The following is a 21,659-nucleotide window of genomic DNA, read 5'->3' as shown; positions in this document are numbered from 1 at the left end:
ATTTTGTACGAGGCTTTACCGAATCGCTTCTCCAAACCTGCCAAGAATCGGTGCAGCTTTGAAGCGACCTCCTTCATGTTGTAATTGTTTCCCTTCACCAAGAAGTTTCTGTTTACAAGATTCAGTTGGAATAACAAAGGCTGAGCGCCGGATTTGGTTGGATATGTGTAAACAGTCAAAAGAACAGGAAGTATTGTGCTGACCCGCAACATTAAGCAGAAAACTCCAGCACATGTCCCCATCTTTGGAATCCTTGCTTTTTTTAGGGTGAGAAGAAAGTGCAGGCTGCTCTGGACAGACGGTCGAACAGAAAAATGAGACGTAAAACTGTGCTGAAGCTAAGGTGACTTTTTAGTCATTGAGGTATTTCTTGTGTTTTTGTCATATTGATCTATCTTTCCTTTTTAAAATATATGTCCAAAATAAAATATCATCATCAAACTAGCAAACAAAGTCACCATGGTCTTCAATTTTTGCCCCGTCTGACTGCACTAGGTTGCACTTTTGACAAATATTATTTATAAAAAAAAGAAAAATGTGAGCCAGTTTTTCTCTCAGTTCTAATGAATTTTATTTAGTCTTTAGTTGATTAATAAAACTTTTGTACAAAGTGCTTCAGGTTTAACTTGTGTTTTGTAAACTGTTGGCAAAATACAGACTACATTTTAGCAGTGTTTTCTATTTTTTGAGAAATTAAGTTTTTGGTGGGAAGAAAGCAAAACAAATAATCAAAACACACTCACCTGGATCTTGATTTTGGCTGCAAAAAAGCTTTTTTAACTGATTGAGAAAAAGAAGTTAAAATTTAAATAAAGGGTGTAACTTCTGACTTAAAAAATGCAACTGTATTCGAGTTGTACGTAAACGAAGTTTGAATTCTTGAAACAAACTGTCAGTACGTGTATTTCAGAACTACTTCCTGTTCTTTAACCGAGCCACACAAGAGCTGTCGCCCCGACAGAATGTCAGAAAAGATTGTAAATAAAGATCAACATTTGAATTTTGCTCCAGTATTTCATGCTACAAAATTAAGTTTTCACTTTTTCTCCAGTTTATTCTCAATGGTTTAGCTGGTGAAGGCTTGTAATTATCACACCTCTATTACTTTGATTATTAATTGGATCCCTCATTATATTTAATTGTGGATCAAGTTTTTTTTTAACTTGATTTAACCTTTACATTCCCATCTTAGATTTTTTTAGGTCACATTTCCATTGATTTATTGAATGTTTCTAACATTTTTTATTTTTTTGCTCAGCTTTTGGAGCCATTGCTCAATAATGCTGCAAAATTAAAAAAGAAAATTGGTTTGCGTTACGCAAAAATGGTGCAATATTTGTCCATTACATTCAATTAACATCCTGTTAAAGGGTCTAAAACCCTTGTGCTATCCTAAGCACTTTATTATTTTTAAAGATCTGTGACCCTTAAACTACAAGATCACCAGTTTGGACTTAAAATCTTTAGTTTACAGAGTATAAAACGTGTTTTTATGCCGAGTGACAAAGTTGTAAAAACAGGAAGATCTTATTCATGCAGTTCATTTCCAAGGGAAATGGAAATGCAATCAGTTATTTAAAAAAAAAAAACCTTCTGAATGGACTCTGCGGTGAAATGGTTTTATCAACTACTGTGAATGCACTGTAGTTGCCACAAAAACCTCCCCTCTCATTTCCAGTTTGACCTCAGCAAGTGCCGGCTAACCAAAACAAGACCCTTCCCCTTAAATCATTCTGCGTGCAAAGAATGCACAGAGAGGTCCAAGTCAAACGAGAATCTTCCTCCTCGTGATATATAGTTGCGCAGATGGTTAGGTCTCCTCTTTCCCCTTCACTTTTCTCGTCTGCTCGATGCTGCAAAGTTCCAGAGGTGGTTTGTTTCCCCGTGCAGATCCTTTCCTCCCACCTCCCGATTTTCTTCCATCTCCTAATGTGTCTCCTCTCTCCGTTTTGTTCAGCTCCACCCACCAAAAGCCAGAACTCCACCAGAGCTGCCGTTCAGCCTCTGTCCCTCAGTGATACCTCACCCTGCAACAGAGGTAGGTGTTTGTCACCGCTTGAACAGCAGGATTGGGTGATGTTTAGACTTGGACAGCTTCCGTTTTGCCTTCATTTGAATACTTTCAGTTACAATTCGCGATTAATTCATGCATTGGTCACAGGGCAACAGAATCTTTGTGTGGTAACACATGGAAACTGTGCGGTTTCATTCGATTTTACTGTGAAGAGGCTGCTGACAGAAGTCTCTAAAGACGGTATCTGACAGTTCACACAGCAAAAAAGAAAGAAAGAGGGAGAAAAGGAAATCCAGAACGTACACCTGGGAAGAATAACTCTGGCCTAAGCCATTTAAAATAAATGCACTGTGCAGCAACCTGACAGGATTTAGCACCAGTTAATGGAACGCCCGGACTTTTAAGGTTTTTTCTATTTTTCTCTTGCACGTCTGTCAGTGTAGCTCAAAATATGTGTATGTTGACATGGTTTGTGGCTAAAGAGTTTTGTGTTTCAAGGTTTTTGGGTTTAAATGTTCCAGATTAAACAGAGGAGAGCAGAAATGCAGGCAGGGCATGGCTTTTTGGTTAAAGCTTGAATTTAGAATCAGCTTTTAGGCTACAAAAAACACACGTCCTGCTAGATTTGTTAGCCCCCCCACCTTAACCACTTTTCTTCACAGGAACGTGGTTGTGGCAGCATCAAGAGCACAACAGAGGAAAAAAAAAAAGAACAACATCAAACTATTTTAGCAAGAGGCTGGAGATTTAAAAAAAATATAATCTGCACTTTTGACTTATATTTTGATAAAACACTTATTTTTTTTTTCTTTTGGAGCAAAAAGTATAGTCATAAATGCATTTTTTAAAAACCATTCCAACATTCCGACTCAGATTTTTTAAAGGACCACTGGTATTCACAAAATGTTGATGGAATTTGTCCATTCAGGATTCAGGATTCAGAGATAATGAGCTGTTTTGGGTTTTTTTGGGGTTTTTTTACACATAATTTTTTTCTTTGGCGCCATTTTTGAGTCTGCGTCCAGGGATCCAATAGGATTAAATTCTCTCATGTGAAGCCAGACTAACCCTGGACGAACCTCAACTTTTCAGGTTCCAAGTTACTCAACACTTCTTTTTGCTTATACATGTCCTTTAAGGAAATAGCTGCAAACTTTGACTTTGTTATGTCAATTTAAAAGGTTATTTTTCTCCTTTTTTTATTTGGTTGAAATATGTTTGGCATTTTCAGGTAAATTGCAACTTGCTACCAATTACTTGATTAAAGATATTTTAGGAACTCTATTTTCAAAAGCGATTTAAATTTTTTTTTTTTTTTTTTTTTTAATGAGCCGAGACCAAAGTTTCTAGTCGGATCAGGGGAATTTCCTCTCCTGATCCAGCAGCTTCTGGGATTTAAAGTGATCCTGGAGCTACTGTGCAGCTTGAAATGTGTTGTCGTTATTAAATGTTTTATCAGAAAGTTATGCAGCTTAGTTTCTGAACACAGATCTGGAATTACAGCTCTCTAAGTTTCAGTCCAAAAGATTTTTTTAAACTCCTGAGCACAGAGTGGTAGTTCTTATTATCCCTCGTAAATACTGCTCTGCAAAAACATCTGGACAGGAGGATCATTTTTTTTTTCTAGGTAGGATATTTCAGTGTTACTGCAGCACAATAATTTCTACAAACTGTCATCAGCAGTCACAGTACAAGTCTTTTGAGGCCCTAAAAGCTACCCAGCTAGCCTTACTTATCAGTTCAATTTTCGTGAACACTGATTAGCATTTTGTGCAAATTTGTATTCTGTGCACACAAAGTAGTATTCTGTGCACACAAAGTAGTACTTTGTGCACACAAAGTAGTATTTTTTGCACACTAATTAGTATTTTTTGTGCACAAGCTAGCACAAGCAAGTTGGGACACAATTTAGCATTTTGTGCACACAAATTAGATACTTAAATACTCGGGGGGATGGGACATCTGGGCTGAGGAGACCTGGGCCCTATATTGGGGGGGGGGGCCTGGTTTACCACCGGGGGACAGTCTACCAGCTGTCCCCGACTTATCCTCTTCCTCAATCAGGGTGATGGGGGGTCAACCTGCGGTGCCTCTTGGGCGAAGGAGCTACTTGGAAGTGGTCGCCATGGTTGCCGAAACAGGAAACAGGCCCCCTCCCTCTCGGTTTTAATTGCACCTTAGACATGTAGGACCCTTGGTAGGGGGGTGCTTGGACATCACTGCCAGCAAGCAGCAGATGTCCTTTCAGCGCCCTACCCACCAATTTTAACTGCACCTTAGACATTTAGGCCTCCTTGGTGGGGAGGGTGTTTGGACATTACTGTGAGTAATCAGGAGATGTCTTCTCAGTGCCTAGTGCCCCTTAGTACACACACCCTTTACCCCTCAAAATATACACTCCAACACAAACACACATAAATGCACACACAAACTCTCACAAACACACACACATGCATTTCACGAGGAATGTGGGACCTCGGTCATCTGTCCCCTACCTTCCAACTGTGGCTGAGCCTGGTCGGGCCATGTTTACAACACTTGTCGTGGACCCCCACTTCTCCTGGGTGTCCTCCTCCTGGCCGACTCGTGCCTGAGGTTGAGGTGGGTGGATGCCCAGAACTCTGGGCTGCTCTTCTGGTTGGGCTGGAGCTTTTACTCTGCTCTCTGGCTTTGGGGGCCCCTGTGGCGTTCCTGCCGGCCCTGGCCTGGGTGGCTGATGTGATTGCCTGGAGGGCGGTTGTTCTCTATCTCTATCACTATCTGCTACCGTGCGGATGTTGGGGGGTCCTGGGTGCCGCTGCTGCTGTGGCGGGGGTCTTGGTGTGGGGATGGCTGGGCACTCTCCCTCCTTCTTTTTGCATTCCACCATCCATTTAAGAAGAACATAAACACTCATTTGAGCACAGGTGTTAGCTCACCTTTACAATATAAGCATTAGTATGCGTGTGTGAACAGTATTTGTATTGTGTACATGTCAACATGTCAACATTTTTGGAGCCAACAGGTATGTTTGTAACATTTGAGTGTGTGTGAGGACAGGCCCCGCCCTTATAGACCTGTAGTACATCTGAACCTGACTGTAATGAGTATAACCATCCAGAAACTTCGTGCTTTATGCTCCTTCATAATTTTACCCCCCACCCCCCTTCTATAATCACCCTCCTATCCCCCCCTCTCTAACATCCCTCTCTCTTCTTCCCTCCTTTCAGTCATACCTCTGGTTTGTCAGAGGATTCTTAACCCCTGTTGTTAAAGGAAAATATGTCCAACACAAGAGGCCTTCAGCTCTCATCTGTCTGCCCAGCTGTTGGAAAGGACAAGATAAAAAAAAATTAAAAAACAAAAAAGAAGATGCTAAAACACTCATTTGTGCACACACAATGCTAAGATATTGTCAATATGTGGCCATGAAATACTAACTTCTGTGTGCAAGACCTTAATTCGTGGTCACAAATGATTCATTTGAGGGAAAAATGTATTAATATTACTTGAATGTCGTGTCTGGAGTTCCATAAATTGTATTCCTAAAATGAGAATATTAACATAATTAATTATTTATTGAAATTCAGTTTTGTTTTTTAAATTGCTTCTTTGGAATAAACACGCTCCTTTTTCTCAGGTCTCTGGTCTCCAGACTAAAACAAAGGAAATCTGCATTTTTTAAAGTTAAAATATTGTTTTAAACACAACTTTAAGGTTTGTAGTTTTAATAGGACTTAGAAATTGGGTAAAAACTAAAAGGGAACATTGAGTTTAGGTTTGTATTCCAGTTTTTTGAATGGACATCTTGTTTGAAGTTTCAGTTTTACGTCCTTTAGGACAGAGAATGGATATAAATTAAAAAGTTGAAGGTGTTGCTCATGCATTCATTTATTCATGTTTCTGTAGATATAATGGTTCAAAAAGGGGAAAAAATGCAGTTATTAGAATAAAAATCACATCACAGGAATATATCATGGTGTTTTGAAGTTGTTTTGTGTTTATTGTAATGAACTGTGGATGAATCTGGCTGTGGATCAGCACTTTTTGGACAAAAACCTTAGAGTTACCTTTTGTAGGAATTTTGTTGTAAACCATATTAATTGTTCAAGTTTTGTAGAAATTTATAAAACAGTATACAGGCACAGGTAAATGTTGAAACATTTTAAATCTTTCAATAGACAAACTTGTGTTTTTATAGGTTAATCCATTTTTTTTTATTCACCTCTGTCCTCTTGATTTAGTGCTCCTTGTTTAGTTTTATTTAGTTGATGCTGCTGCATTAGTTAGTAAAGAGGAGAATTTTGTCATTTTATAATTTTAAGTGGTTTAGTTAAACAAACCATCCTTTCTAGAATTGAATTTCTATCCTTTTTGGGATAGAACAGATAGAATTTATCATTAAAAACAATGTGTTTAAATCCTCTAATATGAGCAACCGCATCATATTCTTTTATATGATGACACAGAAATGACAATTTCAAGTACTCGTATTGTATATTAGTATTAGTATATTTGACGAGCTCATATTTAATGAAATCATCTGAAACTAAGGATGAAAAAATGGATGAGTAGAAAAAAAGCAACATCTATTGGTCTTTTGCACTGAGAAAGCTTTCATACCTGCACTTCATAAAAATTATATATATTTATGCAGCCGCAAACCGTGCATTTCCTCCAGTGGAGCCTGTGGTTTGAGCAGTAGATGAAATTAGGGTTGAGACTTGGATTAATCTGATGCTCCGACTAAAAGCTAGGAAAAAGTGAGAAGCTTCAAAAGTGTTTCCTTCCTGCTGTGCAAGATATTAGAACCTGTCCTGGAAAATAAGCGGTGTAATTTTCCTTAGAAGTATGCAAAGGAGGGAGTTCTAAGCTGCTATTAACTCTTATTCAGTGAAATGGGATATTTTGTTTTGACAGAACTCAAAAGGCAAGTAGAAAAATAATTCTCTTTGCTGTGCGATCTTTGCCGGAGATACAAGTCTGGTCCAGAAATTCTGTGAATTGTGGCCCCCAGAACTGTGGGAGAGGAAACACTCGAGTGAGTTGGACAAAGAAGTTAATTAAAGTGTGTTTGAGAAAGTGTCAATTAGACAAGGAAGATACAATTTATGCACAAAGTTTTAAAGTAGAAAGTGAAACTCTTTTGAGTACTTTTTCCTCTTTTGTGATTTAGGGCAAACAAAACATGACACACGAAGTTTCAAATGGGTCTTTTGAAGCACCCTATAGTTTTTTTTTAGAGAAACTATGATAAAAAAGTAGCTTAATATTTAAGGGTTACATGTTTTATCTCCATTTTCACTTTCCATCGTTCAAACAAAAAAAAAGTTAAAACCAAAAAAGAAAAGTGTTTGAGGAAAATATAATGGTGAGAAATGTGATGATATAATTGAAAAATTAAGGAAATGAGACTCTAAAGTACTTTAAGCTTAGTAAAAGAAGAAAGTCATAATAAAAAAAAATGTAGATTCTAATTAAATTTATTTTAATTTTCCTGCAGACGTAAAGAAAGTAAAATTATCCCATCTTTTGGCATCCTTTGCTTATGTAATTTGACCATTTATTATAAAAATGAAAAATTAATACATATATATTAATACTCGGGGGATGGGACCCCTGGGCTGAGGAGACCTGGGCCCCATACTCTCATATATGTATGTATATGTATATATATGTATATATGTGTATATATACATATATATATATATATATATATATATGTATATATATGTATGAATGAGAAAGCTGAAAAATAAGCATCAACATATGCATCAAGTGAGTGGGAGTTTTTGTGGTTATGTGTGTTTTAGAATTAGAAAGAAATAATTAAATGCCAAAGAAAAAAGAAAAAGAAAACCCGCCCCTAAAAAGTAAATAAATAAAATTTTAATGACATCTGGTCTTTTGTGCATTTCCAGTTATTATAGCTTTTTGTCTTAATCTAAAAAATATACTTACAATAATCCACGAAAAACAAAAAAAAAACATCATCATTGCAAGCAATTTCACCTGGAAACAGTGCTTTTGAGCAACAACGTGCCTCTGCTCTTTGGATTTTGTTTATTAAAGCCATCTGGAATCAGTCAGGAGAAGAAAACAGAGGAGAGATGGAAATTTGATTGTTTCCAAAGCCAGACTGGATGTGATAAAAGATGGATGGCTTATCACCAAGTGCAGCCAGCTGTGGTTATAAGTCCTGGCAGAGAGCTTCATTGAAACAAGCAGCCCACCCCAGAGGTCAACCCCTGAACAGGTTTGACGTAAAAAGAGGAAATAAAAGCAATTGCAGTTTTTTCGAATCACCATTTATGCTATAAACTCCACCCATTTTCACAAACACAAAAGCAAACTTGGATGAAAAGAAAAATATCTTGTTTTGAGTGTTGAGTTGAATAAAGATGACCTTATTGTTATTATTACTATAAGAGAAACTGTACTTTTTTAACACTCTATTTTGTATATTTTCTACTAAAATCATTTCTAACAGCTGACTCACAGCAGTGTCAGCTTTTTGCCTGCATTAACCAGTAAGAATAACTGCAAAAAAAAGGTAACATAATAATGTGAAAGCTGAAAGTTACTTTGTTTTTACTTCCTATGAGTGAAAAGAAACTGTTTTTTTAGTCAAAAAGTTAACTTTATTCCAAGAAAAACAGAAGAACATCTTGTTTTGGTCAAAATTTTACTGTAATAAAGTCATACTTTTCAAAGGTAAAATGTTACATGCTTAAAATGTTTAATTTATGTTGCAGACAATTCATAAAAATTGGATGGACATCTAACTGCTCAAGACTCTTGCTGAATCTATTTTACTTTTTTAGTAAATGTAACTTTAATTTTTGCTGAAAATACAATGTCATTATTGAAAAAGCATGATTTTGTCTTTGAAAAAAATACAAACTTCAAATAACAAATGCATGATTTTATTCATGTAAAATGTTGACGTTCAAATTATTTTATGATTTTATATTATATGTTTATTTATTTTCTTTATGGTAGCCCTAACACTCCGTCGTCGTAGTTACGCAGTAAAAGACTAATTCAAAAAAACTTCCCTTAGCACAATTCAAGTGGAAATACTTTTTTTATAACTAGTGTTTATGAACTGAGGGGAAAACAAATTAGAGATATTTAAATTTAACTGAAGTTCCTGCTCCCAGATGAGTTTTAGTAAAGAAACCAGTTTAAAAAAAACAGATCATGTTTTACATGTTTTACATGTTTTACGTATTTACAGATGTGATTTGGAGACATTTTGTGCTCATGGTGAAACGTCTGAATTGTACTGAGTTTACTTATAGAGAAACTCGATGGATATCAGTCATATCTGCATGCTATTGCAAGCGTATGTTAGAGCTGGGAAAAGGAATCAAAGCAAATTACATGTGGGAATTTCCAAAGGAAATATGTAAGAATTTAACAAATGCCTGTGGGATGGAAAATATAAACAAACCACAACAAGATGGTTCAGGAAGTCACTTTATTTCCTATACAGAGCAATCAAATATCAAAGTGTAATGTCCTTATAATTTAGTAATTATCGCTCTACTAGGTCTGTGGTCCAGACACTCAAATTGCTGTCTTATTGCTTCGTCTGGAAAATAAACTAATAACAAAATTGAGTTAATTTAATCTATTTTAATTATATATTTAACAAACATATTCTCTATGTGGACACCTTTTATTTATTATTATTATTATTTTATTTTTTTACAATCTAATCGAAGAAGTTATTGTGAAAATTAGTCTTACAATTTTTGTTACACTTTTGTGAAATGAATTAATGTATTCTCATTCTTAAAGGGTTTTTCAACCAACTTTTGTGTCTAAATGCTTTAATTTTTTGAGTTTTTAAATTTGACTTTTTGGATCTAAATCCTATAACATATTAGCCAAAAAAATAAATAACGCTTCTTTTGTCAGAAATTCATCCTGTTTAATAGTCACTTAGTCATAGTCAGTTACATTTATTGTTTTTGTCTCTGTCTGTGGTGCTGAATTTACCTTAACCCTTGTGCTATCCTAGGCACTTTAACATTGGGAGTTGGGTCATCTAGACCCACTAGACAGTGCTCTGAACCTTTTTTCTTCAATGATTTGTGATTTTCACTGGTGTCCATGATTACATGAAATCCTCTCCACCTTTATCCACCTTTGTCATGGTAGGGAGAACACGTCAATGTAAGGGTGGGGTCATAGGATTGCACAAGGCTTACAGTATAAAGAAGGGACATTTCAGGATTTATCTATACGATGTTTACTTTTTTCAGCTTTAATCTATATCAAGTTTTTTTTGTTACTCTTACTAGTGTGAAAGAAATTAGCATTTACATCTGACTGCAAAGCCCAAATCCTTCAAAAATGGTCTTCAATTGAGATGATTTTCCATTCTTGCAGGGCCCAACAAGACTGCAGCCTGGATTTCATGACCACTGTCCCATAAATGCATAAGAAAACACCCAGAGAAGCAACATAAGACTGAATGAACAGTGAAAGGAGACAAGGGAGGTACAGGAGTGAAACAGGTTGAGATATTTTGAAGGTAAACAGTGTTTGTGCTTTCTTTAAAGTCTGGATTTCTATGTTTGGTGTAGACCTGCACAATTAATCGCAAATTTATCGTTATCGCGATTTCAAGCTGTGCAATATCTATTTCGCAAAAGTTGGCAAAAATCTTAAGAAATGGTAAACCTAAAACGTGCTAAAACAATCTTAAAAACAATCTTAAAAATTGAATAAATCCCTTTATCCATTTGACCAATCAGATGGAGCCCTTCGTGTTGTTGACCAATCGGATGGAGCTTTTAAGTTAGATGTTGCCCTCCTTTTTTGACGAGGGTCATTTGGAGAATAATTTAAGGTGTTTTGACTCTTATTTTAATTAAACTTAATTAAACTTATCTTGAGCAGGGGTCACAGGGAGCACCAATCTAAGCTGAGATTCCCAGCCCTTCCTCTCCAAAGAAACGCCCTTGAGTTCTGCAAAGGAGAACCTCCCGCCGTCCATTGGGGGCATTTAGAAGTGATCCATTAGCCACCTTTACTTGCTCTCAATGGGGAGGAACAGTGGCTCTCTTCTGACATTGTCATCCCATCTAAAAGGGAGCGCTTGGCCACATGGATTTACCAGTAAATTGAGAGCTTTGGTTTTCAACAATACTGTAAATGCTGCCCGTCAACATCCCCCTCTCATGGCCACAGCTTCAAGCAATGAAGGTAGAAAACATGATCCACTTAAACTCAGTGTCTCCAGCCTACCCCAGTACCTGGCTGAAGCTCTCCTAGATGTGGTAGCTGAAGACCTTTCTGAGTCCAGCCACCTCCTTCTCCTCCACGGAGGGGGTCATTACAGGCCAGTGTTCATTTAGAGCTTCACCCCACTCTTCAACCAAGGTCAAAGGATCATTTTTATCTCAGGGCAGGGGTCGGTAACATTTCCCACTAAGAGAGCCATTTGGTCCATTTTTATACAGACCAAAATGCAGGGAGAGCCGCAAATTCCCACTTTACCTTTTAGAAAGATTCATTCTAATAATATGTTTGTAGCCATTAAGCCATTCATTCATAAAAAGTAGCTTATAAATAGTTACAACTATTGAGTGATGGATGGATGGATGGATGGATGTGTGATGGATGGATAGAATTACTTTTGACAGCACATACAAGTTCATTTTAAAATAAAATACGTCCTGTGTCAAGTAAGATCCTGATACAGTAGATATCAAGACATAAGAAAAAAATGAGTTTAAATGTATTAAATTGATGAGTTCTAATAAACTACTCTGACAATAGATCAGACATTTCTCCGTCATTTTGCTCAGTTATCTGATGTGTGCATTTTGGAGGAATGGTATAGCTCTCAAAGCCTCATGAAAGTCAAATTTACTCCTGTTAAATCATCTCAGTTTCAAAATCTAAAGAGAAAATAACACATCCAGAACTCCAGAGTGGAAAAGAGAGTCTCCTCTTCTCTCAAAAATTTGTGCGGGGCACAGGGGATTGCAACCGGAGACTCTTTTACCCTCCTTATAGGCTCTCAGGCTAAACAATAAGAAGAAGAACAAAAACAATAAAAAAATAAGAATAATTATAGCAATTCTAAAAAATAAGGGTTATGACATTCCCCAAAATCCCAAGACCTTTGTATTTAATGCACAGTTTTTTAATACTGAGCACTATTTTGGCAAAATGCTTGACCTTCTGTAAGCTTTGTTTATGATTGGAAAAAGAACATATTTTTTAAAGCTAAACAATTTTCAATTATTTCTTAAATAATTAATAATTGTTTTTATTGGATTATATTGTTATGAGTTAATGAGGTAAGGCACGCACAGTTTGTCAATCAAGTTTATTGGGAGAGATCCATAAATCCAAAAAGCTTCCAGACTCCAAAGGAAGGATGCTGTTATTTCCGACTGAGCTTGTGAGGCAGCGTGACGTCACAGGCGAGGGGAGGGGGGGAATCCCGTGCGAGGCGAAGACAGCGAGGACCGTTCAGACAGCAGGCTCCGTGTGTGTAACTCGGAAGAGGAGAGAAGCAGAAAACTGTTGTGAGTGTCAGGAGTTGGGAGGGGCAGTATGAAGGTAAAAATGCTCCAAAAAGTACGCACTTGTAGATTTGATTTGAGAACTTGTAATACAGAATGTGAATACTCGTGCAAAAAAAATCTGCATCTGTGTGTAAAAATCTTCTGCTGTGAACTGACAAATTTCCATTTGCATGTGTTCATTTAGAGTTACAACTTCAAATCTGTGATTATAACTGCTCAAATGTGCGTCTGTGTGTGTCGAATCTGCTGGCGCAAATCACAACCGCGCTCTGAATTCTGACACATTCCTTGCGTGAAACTTGTGTCAAAACTGATCTGTGTCCGAAAATGGAACTAGGGGGGGAAGGAGGGTAAGAGGAGGCGGAGTCAACCAATCAGAATCCAGGACTTAGAGGACTTGGTAAAGTTAGAAAGATCTTCACAGAGTCGGACTTCCTGTTTCAATAACTCTTCTGATAAACGTTCAAATGTGACAGAGTATCTCAATCATTTTGTATTAACACTTCCTGTGGGCCATAAAGGAATCATTTAGCCTGGCCAGATCCTTTGGGAAGAGGCCCGGTCATCAGATGCTCACCAACTCTGTTTCTGGCTGGGTGGGGCAGACAGAATAGCCTCTATGATCACTATAGTTGTCATAACCCTTTGCCAACACACCATCTCCACTGTAAGGTGGCAATTCTTAGAGGAACCAGTAAAATCCTAGACTTACTTTGAAAGTTTTTAATTAAAAACTACATTTCATAAAAAGAACATCAAATTTCCTTAAAACAGGAAAACGAACTTTAAACATTCTAAAAAGGAAGCAGCCTTGGCCATAAATGTATGCAAGGTTTTCTAAATGAACTTTCTAAAAAGTACAAACAAACAAAGGTTAGTAAATGTGCCACTTTGAATAGATAGTTATTAATATTGATTTGTAAAAGTTATACTTCTAGCTATACTTGTCTTCCGATGGCAAAAAATATCATCTGTTGCAAAACTCAACAAAAAGCAGAGCTTGGACATTTTGGTTAGGTTGATATACAGTGTTTCCTCTCTATATCGCGGTTCACCTTTCGTTGTCTCGCTGTTTTGCAGATTTTTTAATGTGATTTTGCATACTGCTTGTTTTCCATTCTACATCCTGATTGGTTGGAGTGGTTGCCAGTAAATCTTGCTGCATGCTGTGTCCATGGGCAGCTTGCCACAACAAAGATTTGAACATTGAGAGTTTAAACAATGTAAAAAAATTTCATGCAGGTCTTAGAAAAGGCATCAAGTGTGTAGTGAAGGGTTTTACATCCTGAAAACATCTTTAATCCTACGCGCAGATTTAATCTATTATGGGTTATTTTTAGAACGAACCCCACGCAATAAACAAGTGAACACTGTACTTCCCATATTAGATGATAAAATTCTATTTTCATTGATTACATTTGGATGGCTTTACAAAAGAGATGCACAACAAATGTAAGCAAGTTATGGTTTGTGTTGCAGCTTTATCCAGTCTCACTGTTAAACCACAGCTGAAAATAATTGTATGTACCCATGTTTGTTTTCATACAGTGTGCTTGGCAGATTAAACATGTTTAAAACATTAGAAAAGATTAGAGTCAGATCTGAACATGTTTTCTATGTTTATGTGCATTTTATGGGAAGATTCCTCCTAAAGTAGGGCCATATATTTCTCACAAACAATTGCGCATGTTAAGTCCATTCTAATCTTTTTCTTTTTCTCTGCAGAAAATGGTTGCTGTACTCCAGGGTTATTCCTGTCAACTCATCTCAGTGTTCCAGCTCTGCTTCTTAAACCTGGTGCATGGTGGAGTTTATTATGGACAGAAACAGCCACCTCAGCAGCCCATACCACAGTACAATGATGACGGGTTTCCCCAACCACAGTTTCTGGGGAACGAGATGCCAGGCTCACCTTACAGTAAAGATGTTCCCTTACTGCCTCAGTTTGGAAAAGAGTTCCCTCACCTGCCTTTGCAAATGAGTAAACATAGACCCCTGGCTGATGGTAAAGGTGAGGTCAATACTAGAATAAGCTTTAATGTTTTTTTGTTTTTTTTTTTGATATCGCATTTATGCTTTCTCTTGTTTACAGGACAAACTTTCCTCAGAGGGTCTAAAGGTCCACGTCCACCCCTCCCTGGAGGAGAAGGTATACCACTGGGCCCAGCAGGAATTCAGGGTCCCCCTGGACTACCAGGGCCACCAGGACCACAGGGGCCTCCTGGGTTACCGGGGCAGGCAATACCAGGTTCACCGGGAAAGCCAGGGCCTCCTGGTCCCCAAGGCTACAGAGGGGTTGGAAAACCCGGTATACCAGGGTTGCCAGGAAAACCTGGAGGACCTGGATTACCAGGACCAAAAGGGGACCTTGGTCCAAGTGGTGGTGAAGGGCAAATTGGAATTCCTGGGCCACCTGGGCTTCCTGGACCTACAGGACTACCAGGGATTTCAAAGCCAGGGAGTCAAGGGCTACCAGGACTCTCAGGTGTACCAGGTGAGCCTGGTCAAAAAGGGATGCCTGGGTTACCTGGTTCTCCTGGTCCAAAGGGAGAAAAAGGAATTGGGTTACCTGGTTTTCCAGGTTTGAAAGGACCTAGTGGTCCCCCAGGTCCACCTGGACAAGCTGGCCTTCCTGGAATTGGCAGCCCTGGCCCTAATGGTCTACCTGGGCAACCGGGGATACCAGGAAAACCTGGTACTCCAGGAGAACAAGGCCCATCAGGGTCCCCTGGTGAAAGAGGTCAACCTGGACAGCCAGGTATTCAAGGCTTCGGAAAACCTGGGAAAGATGGTTTCAGAGGGCAACCAGGGCTTCCAGGAGGAAAAGGGGACCAAGGTCCTCCTGGTTTGATAGGGCCTCCAGGTTTGCAAGGTTATGGTAAACCAGGATATCCAGGACCAAAGGGTTATAAGGGGCATGCCGGTCTCCCAGGAACACCTGGCCTCAAAGGTGACAAAGGTCATGTAGGTCCTCCAGGGGTTATTGGTCCTGATGGGAACAATGGAATGCCTGGAGCACCTGGTCTGATTGGGCCTCCTGGGGGTTTTGGTCTTTCGGGACTAAAGGGAGAGGATGGCTCTATGGGCCCAAGAGGAAATCCGGGGATGAAGGGTCAAATAGGACCTCCAGGTTTTCCGGGACAGCTTGGTAGGTCAGGGGACTCTGGGCAACCAGGACCAAGAGGTTTGCAAGGACCCATTGGCCCTAAAGGAGAAGCTGGTACTAGGGGTTTACCCGGTGTACATGGTGCTCCAGGATTGCCAGGACCAAGAGGAGAAGTGGGAGCAGCTGGAGACAAAGGCCATCAAGGGCCACAGGGTATTCCAGGGCACGCAGGTCCAGGGGGACCTATTGGACCCCCTGGGCTTCCAGGACAAAAAGGTGACATAGGCCCACCTGGTAATCCAGGTTATCCTGCCAAGGGATACCCAGGTCCTCCTGGTCAAATTGGTCCTCAAGGAAACACAGGTCCTAACGGTCCTCCTGGACTTCCAGGGCGACCAGGACAACCTGGGCCCCCTGGTCCTCCAGGACTACCTGCTTCATCTCCTGACCTTGTACAGATCCTCCCTCACAGTGGCCCTTTCAATGGCCAAACTTACAAACCCTCCAAAAGTGGCAGTATAAGTGAAAGTAGTCTGAACATGCCTGCATTTACAGCAAAGCTCACAAATCCATTTCCCCCCGTTGGTTCTCCCATCATCTTTGACAAGCTCCTGCACAACGGCAACCAGGACTACAACCCCCAAAATGGAGTTTTCACCTGTACCATACCAGGGATCTATTATTTTGCTTACCATGTCCACTGCAAAGGAAGTAACGTTTGGGTGGCACTCATGAAGAACAATGAGCCTGTGATGTACACTTACGACGAGTACAAAAAGGGCTTGCTGGATCAGGCTTCGGGAAGCGCTGTACTTCCGTTACGGAAAGGAGACACTGTGCATTTACAGCTCCCATCGGATCAGGCATCTGGACTATATGCAGGTCAATATGTCCACTCCATATTTTCTGGATACTTATTGTACCTCATGTAATGACTTGTGTTTGGATAGACTACGGACTCCCTGGGGACAAAGGGGAGAAAAGAATTTCATTTTTGAGGTTTGACATTAGCCACATTAGTCAGTTTGTAAATACTGGTAGTTGAATGATTATAGAAATGTAACTTAGTCAACACTTCATTCATTCATTCCATCTGTGATAAGGAGGGAAAGCAAAGATCTTCATATAAAAATGTGTTTTTCTGTTGAGCTACGTTTATACCGCCCTCTGCAATCGGCGTTCAAAAAGTCCATGTATATGCATTCAAATTGCTAGCGTTCATGAGCTGAAAGTTTAATCAGGTTGAACTTTGACCAACAGAATTGGTATTTCTCATTGACTCTAAATAATGGACAAAGCAAGAGTGACGTCATCCATAAAAAATGCCTTACCTCCAGCGAAATGACGCCAATTCAGTCACCATTTTACGCACTTCAGGCATCACCATTTGAAGGCAGTTAAACGGTTTGAGTCACGTTTCTAGGGCAATTACTGGCGCCAATCAGGAGTATGCTTTTTCAAAATCCACACCCCTTGCACTGAATCTGTTGATCAAACCTTTGATGTAGGGGCCAGCGGGCACCATGCATGTATAACTTCAATAATTTACAATAAAGAAAATAAACAGTGTGAAAAAAAATTGGATTATCAAAAAGATATTAAGAACAAGCTATAAGAGCAAGAAATGTGCTGACAAATAGAATGACTGACTAATTACTGTTTATTTCTCAATAGAAGTCTATGAGATTTTGTCTTCTTGAAGCCAGCAGGTACTTCCTATTTGGAACGCAAGGGGGAGGGGTCAAGCTGTCAGCTAATATACAGTCTATGGTACTGAGGTACAGAAGGCAATCCTTTTAATTCACGAAAGTGCCAAGCGCTTGAAAATTGATCATAAAGAGGAAATTAATAATTACAGTTTGTGCCCGACCGGATTTATAATCCACCAAGTCTTAGAGCTGTGAATAAAAAAGCCTGAAGCAAGATTTGCACTGCTTTGACATCTCGCATCAACTGCGGGTACATGCACTATTGACAGTCCAGTGTAAACACCTTAAGAACAAGCATCACATGCCCTGAGTGAACATACTAAACAAAAGCATATCAAATTAAATATGAAGCTAGATTGCAGCTAAGATACAGTTTTCATGCATTTACTCAGTTTTTTTTATTTCCTTTCTTAATAAACAATGCATTTTATTGGATATGTGTATCTTTAACTGTTACTGAGCATCTGGGAAAACTAAGTGTAGTTTTTTTTTTTTAGCACATTATGGAAAGTGAACTTTAATTTCTACATAAAATAGGGATACAGTCTTTGTAACATTTTTTTGGCATGTATAATAATTTATTTTTTTTACTACTGATAACAGAAATTTACCAACATTTTTCAACAATGAATGAAAACATTTTTTTTGTGTTAATGTAAAAAGGCTTCCTTTGTGTGTCATGCACTTTCAGATGAATTTGTGATCCTTCCATAAAATGTTACTTTCCTTTTCTCTTTAGGGGAGGGCGGGCCTTTTTACAGTTACTTTGTCAAACAACTTTTGTGCCAAATGTGAGAATTGTGATTTCTTTTAAGATATATATTTTAATAAAATAGTAACCTCCTGACCTACAATACTTATTAGTAATTTTTCTCAATTGAAGTTAAAGGACTTTCATTATTAGCAATAATCTTTGAGCTTCTGTATTTACTAGCTAACTTTTCTCCCATTTATTTCATTTTCATAAAATTTAAATGAGAATTTTTTCTTACCAGAAATTTCCACTGGTCGGTCTACGGTGCGTCTCTGTCATGTCTGTGTCTCATATCAGTTCTTCTAAACCACAATGTTTACAAGGTTTACACAGGAGTTTTATTTCCAGTTCATTGGCACGTTCATGCTGCTCCAAAAATCCAGAGAAATGGTAAACATGTCTTTAAAAAAAAAACTTTAAAATCAAACTACGCAACTACGCAATGACCTACATCAGATAACACCGGCATCCATTTTCGCTGTGGATGACAAAAGTTAAATTTAATGAGTCAAGAACTCGTATTACAAGGACTCAGTGAAGAAGGAAAGGACATCGGACATGATAGCTTGAGTTTTGGCTGAGCAAAAAGAGCGGGACGAGATACCTTACACGGGGGTAGTTGGACAAACCACTCAGGGAAGAGGGGGACGGGAGACAGAACGAAGACGATGTAAACCAGGGGTGTCCAAAGTTTTTTTGGTGAGGGCCAAATACAGAAAATTGAGCAAAGGTCCGTGACATATTTGCACATGATTACTGTGTATTTTTAACTCACCTATAATGTGAAGAACATTGCTCTCAGTGGGAGCAGTGATGCTGATCTGTGCCACATAAAACAAGCGCACGTCAAAATGAAACATTCACTCAGACAATGAAACCTCATTCCAACCAGGCAGTTCAGAACGGGTTTATTGAGCAGCTGAAGCCAGCAGATCTTGACATACGTAGCTGTTAGAGTGGTTGACTGGAAGAGTGCACGATTTTGTAGTTTATAAAGAGTCCACTGTTTTCTCAGAAAAGTAGACCAAAAAAATGGGCTTATGGATGACCAACGAGGACAATTTTTTTTTTTTTTTTTTTTTTTTTTTTTTTTTTAACTTGTCCTGTCCAACAGCTAGGCAGACAGATGAGAGCTGAGGGCCTCTTGTGTTGGACATATTTTACTTTAACAAGAGGGGTTATTTATCTTCAGACAAACCAAAGGTATCTCTGAATAAACCCCTTTTGTAATTGAGGCCAAACTTTATTAATTTCAATCATGTTTGAAAATCTTTGGTGTTGGACCGGACGGAAAAGGAAAGAGGGGAAGAAGAGAGAGGGACGTTAGAGAGAGGGGGGGTAGGAGGGTGATAATAGGAGGGGAAGGGGGGTAAGACCATGAAGCAGCATAAAGCAACAAGTTTACTGGTTGTTAATCATTATGGTAAGGTTCAAATGTAGTACAAAAAGGGCGGGGCCTATCCACACACACACTCAAATGTTATAAACACACCTGCTAGCTGCAAAAATGTCCACCTGTCGACATGAACACAAAACAGATAGTGTTCACACGCATACTTATGCCTTTAAAACCAACTAGTGTGAAATATTTCAGTCATTCAATCATTCAAACTGTGCTCAGGTGAGTGTTTATGTTCTTCTAAAATGGATGGTGAAACGTGACAAGAAGGAGGGAGAGTGCCCAGCCATCCCCACCCCAAGACCCCCACCGCAGCAGCAGTGGCAGCCGTAATCCCCCCAACGCCACACGGGAACCGGGAGGGAACAACCGCCGCCCGGGCGACCAAGCCCGCCACCCAGGCCAGGGCCAGCAGGACCGCTGCAAGGCCCCCAGAGCCAGAGAGCAGGGAGGCACGGAGGGAAAGAGAGCGCCGCCCCAGCCTAACCAGGAGAGCAGCCCCCCCGCCGCGCCGGGAGCGCCCAACGCAGGGCCCCACTGAAGAAGGACGCCCAGAGCCCCAGACGAGCACCCCACCACCACCCAGGAGTTCCGGGCATCCCCCGCCCCCACCCCAGGTACGAGCCAGGACCCCCCAAGGGAGACCCGCTCCGCACTCCAGGCAGCCATCCGCCCGGCCCACGGTTGGTCCAGGGAGGAGCAAGGCAGGGGCCCGCCGCCCCCGCCCAGGAGGGGGAACCCCGGGGAAAAAAGAGGGCCCACAAGGGGTGTTGTAAATATGGCCCGACCAGGCTCGGCCACAGTTGGAAATTTGGCGGGGCCCAGCGCTCAGGAGCAGGGACCAGAACCCACCCCCCAGGGACACGAACACCCCCGGCTCAGATGTAATGTGAACCCCCCCACCGCGCGGAGAGAGCACCGCCGGGCCCAGGAAGCCGGCGCCCCGGGGACACGGCCGCCGTTGCAAAGGGGCCCGTACCCCCCACCAGGGAAGAGGTAGGGGACAGATGGTCATAGGTCCCACCTTCCTTGCAAAATGTGTGTGCGTGTATGTGTGTTTGAGAGGGTGTGTGTGTGCATGTGTGTGTGTTTATGTTGGGATGTATATATTGAGGGGGGAGGGGTGTGTGTACTAAGGGCGGAGCAGTTAAAATTGGCGGGTAGGGCACTAAGGGGACATCTCCTGATTACCCTCCCCACCAAGATTACCCTCCCCTCACCCTCCCCACCAAGGGGCCCTAAATGTCTAAGGTGCGGTTAAAATTGGCGGGTAGGGTGCTAGGAGGACATCTGCTGCTTGCTGGCAGTGATGTCCAAGCACCCCCCCTACCAAGGGCCCTACATGTCTAAGGTGCAAATAAAACCGAAAGAGGGGGGGCCCACTCCATACGGCAACCATAGGAGGGGGGCCACTGCCTAGTAACCCCCCCCCCAAGGCCCATCGCAGGCTAAGCCCCCCACCCCCTCACCCTAATATGAGGTTATATGAGGAAGGGGGTATGTTGGGGACAGCTGGTAGACTGTCCCCCGGTGGTCAAACAGCTGTATTTAGGAGCAGGTCACTCATCAAATGAGAGAATTTGTGCAAAGATATATCAAATATATCTGCCTTTTTGGCTTTTACACACCAAGTTTTCAATAACTTTACACATTTGAAACCTTATTAACATATAAAAACTTCTATTAATGTATCTCTTGTGTTTTCCTAGGTACTTTAACATTGGGAGTTGGGTCATCTAGACCCACTAGACAGTGCGCTGAACTTTTTTCTTCAATGATTTGTGATCTTCACTGGTGTCCATGGATTACATGAAATCCTCTTCACCTTTATCCACCTTTGTAATGGTAGGGAGAACACATCAATGTAAGGGTGGGGTCATTAAAATGTTTTAATTTTTCAGATGATCTAAATTGACTCCAATAAAGTGTTTTCTATAACAAACCAGATCTAACAAAGAGGTGAGATCTGGTTTTCTGGTTTATAAATAAACTTGTCTTCTCTTCTTCCGTCGTCTTTTCGTTTTTTATGAAACTTTTTAGTAAACTTTTTGAAAAAACATACATAGTTAACCATTAACAGGATCCCTCTTATAAAATCTAAGGCTTTCTATAAAAAAAAAGAAAAAAGAAGAAACAGCTTTCGGG

The 21,659-nt window shown here is 40.1% G+C and overlaps 1 protein-coding gene across 2 annotated transcripts; it reads left to right on the top strand.

Moving 5' to 3' along the window:
- Window positions 1-1,955: 1,955 nt before the first annotated feature.
- LOC101163151 (collagen alpha-1(VIII) chain) lies at window positions 1,956-18,215 on the top strand. Of its 2 annotated transcripts, XM_023964823.1 has the most exons (4): window positions 1,956-2,038; window positions 10,394-10,538; window positions 14,272-14,557; window positions 14,639-18,215. In XM_023964823.1, exons 3-4 carry the CDS (start codon window positions 14,275-14,277, stop codon window positions 16,582-16,584), a joined length of 2,229 nt encoding a protein of 742 aa, XP_023820591.1. In that variant the 5' UTR covers window positions 1,956-2,038; window positions 10,394-10,538; window positions 14,272-14,274; the 3' UTR covers window positions 16,585-18,215. The 2 variants fall into 2 exon arrangements, with proteins under 2 accessions (XP_023820591.1, XP_023820594.1); XM_023964826.1 differs by lacking the exon at window positions 10,394-10,538 and having other exon boundaries at window positions 1,964-2,038.
- Window positions 18,216-21,659: the final 3,444 nt, after the last annotated feature.

The sequence above is a fragment of the Oryzias latipes genome, chromosome 2, assembly GCF_002234675.1.
Source record: "Oryzias latipes chromosome 2, ASM223467v1".
NCBI classification, from domain to species: Eukaryota; Metazoa; Chordata; class Actinopteri; order Beloniformes; family Adrianichthyidae; genus Oryzias; species Oryzias latipes.
This window is presented reverse-complemented; position numbering and strand designations above follow the sequence as displayed.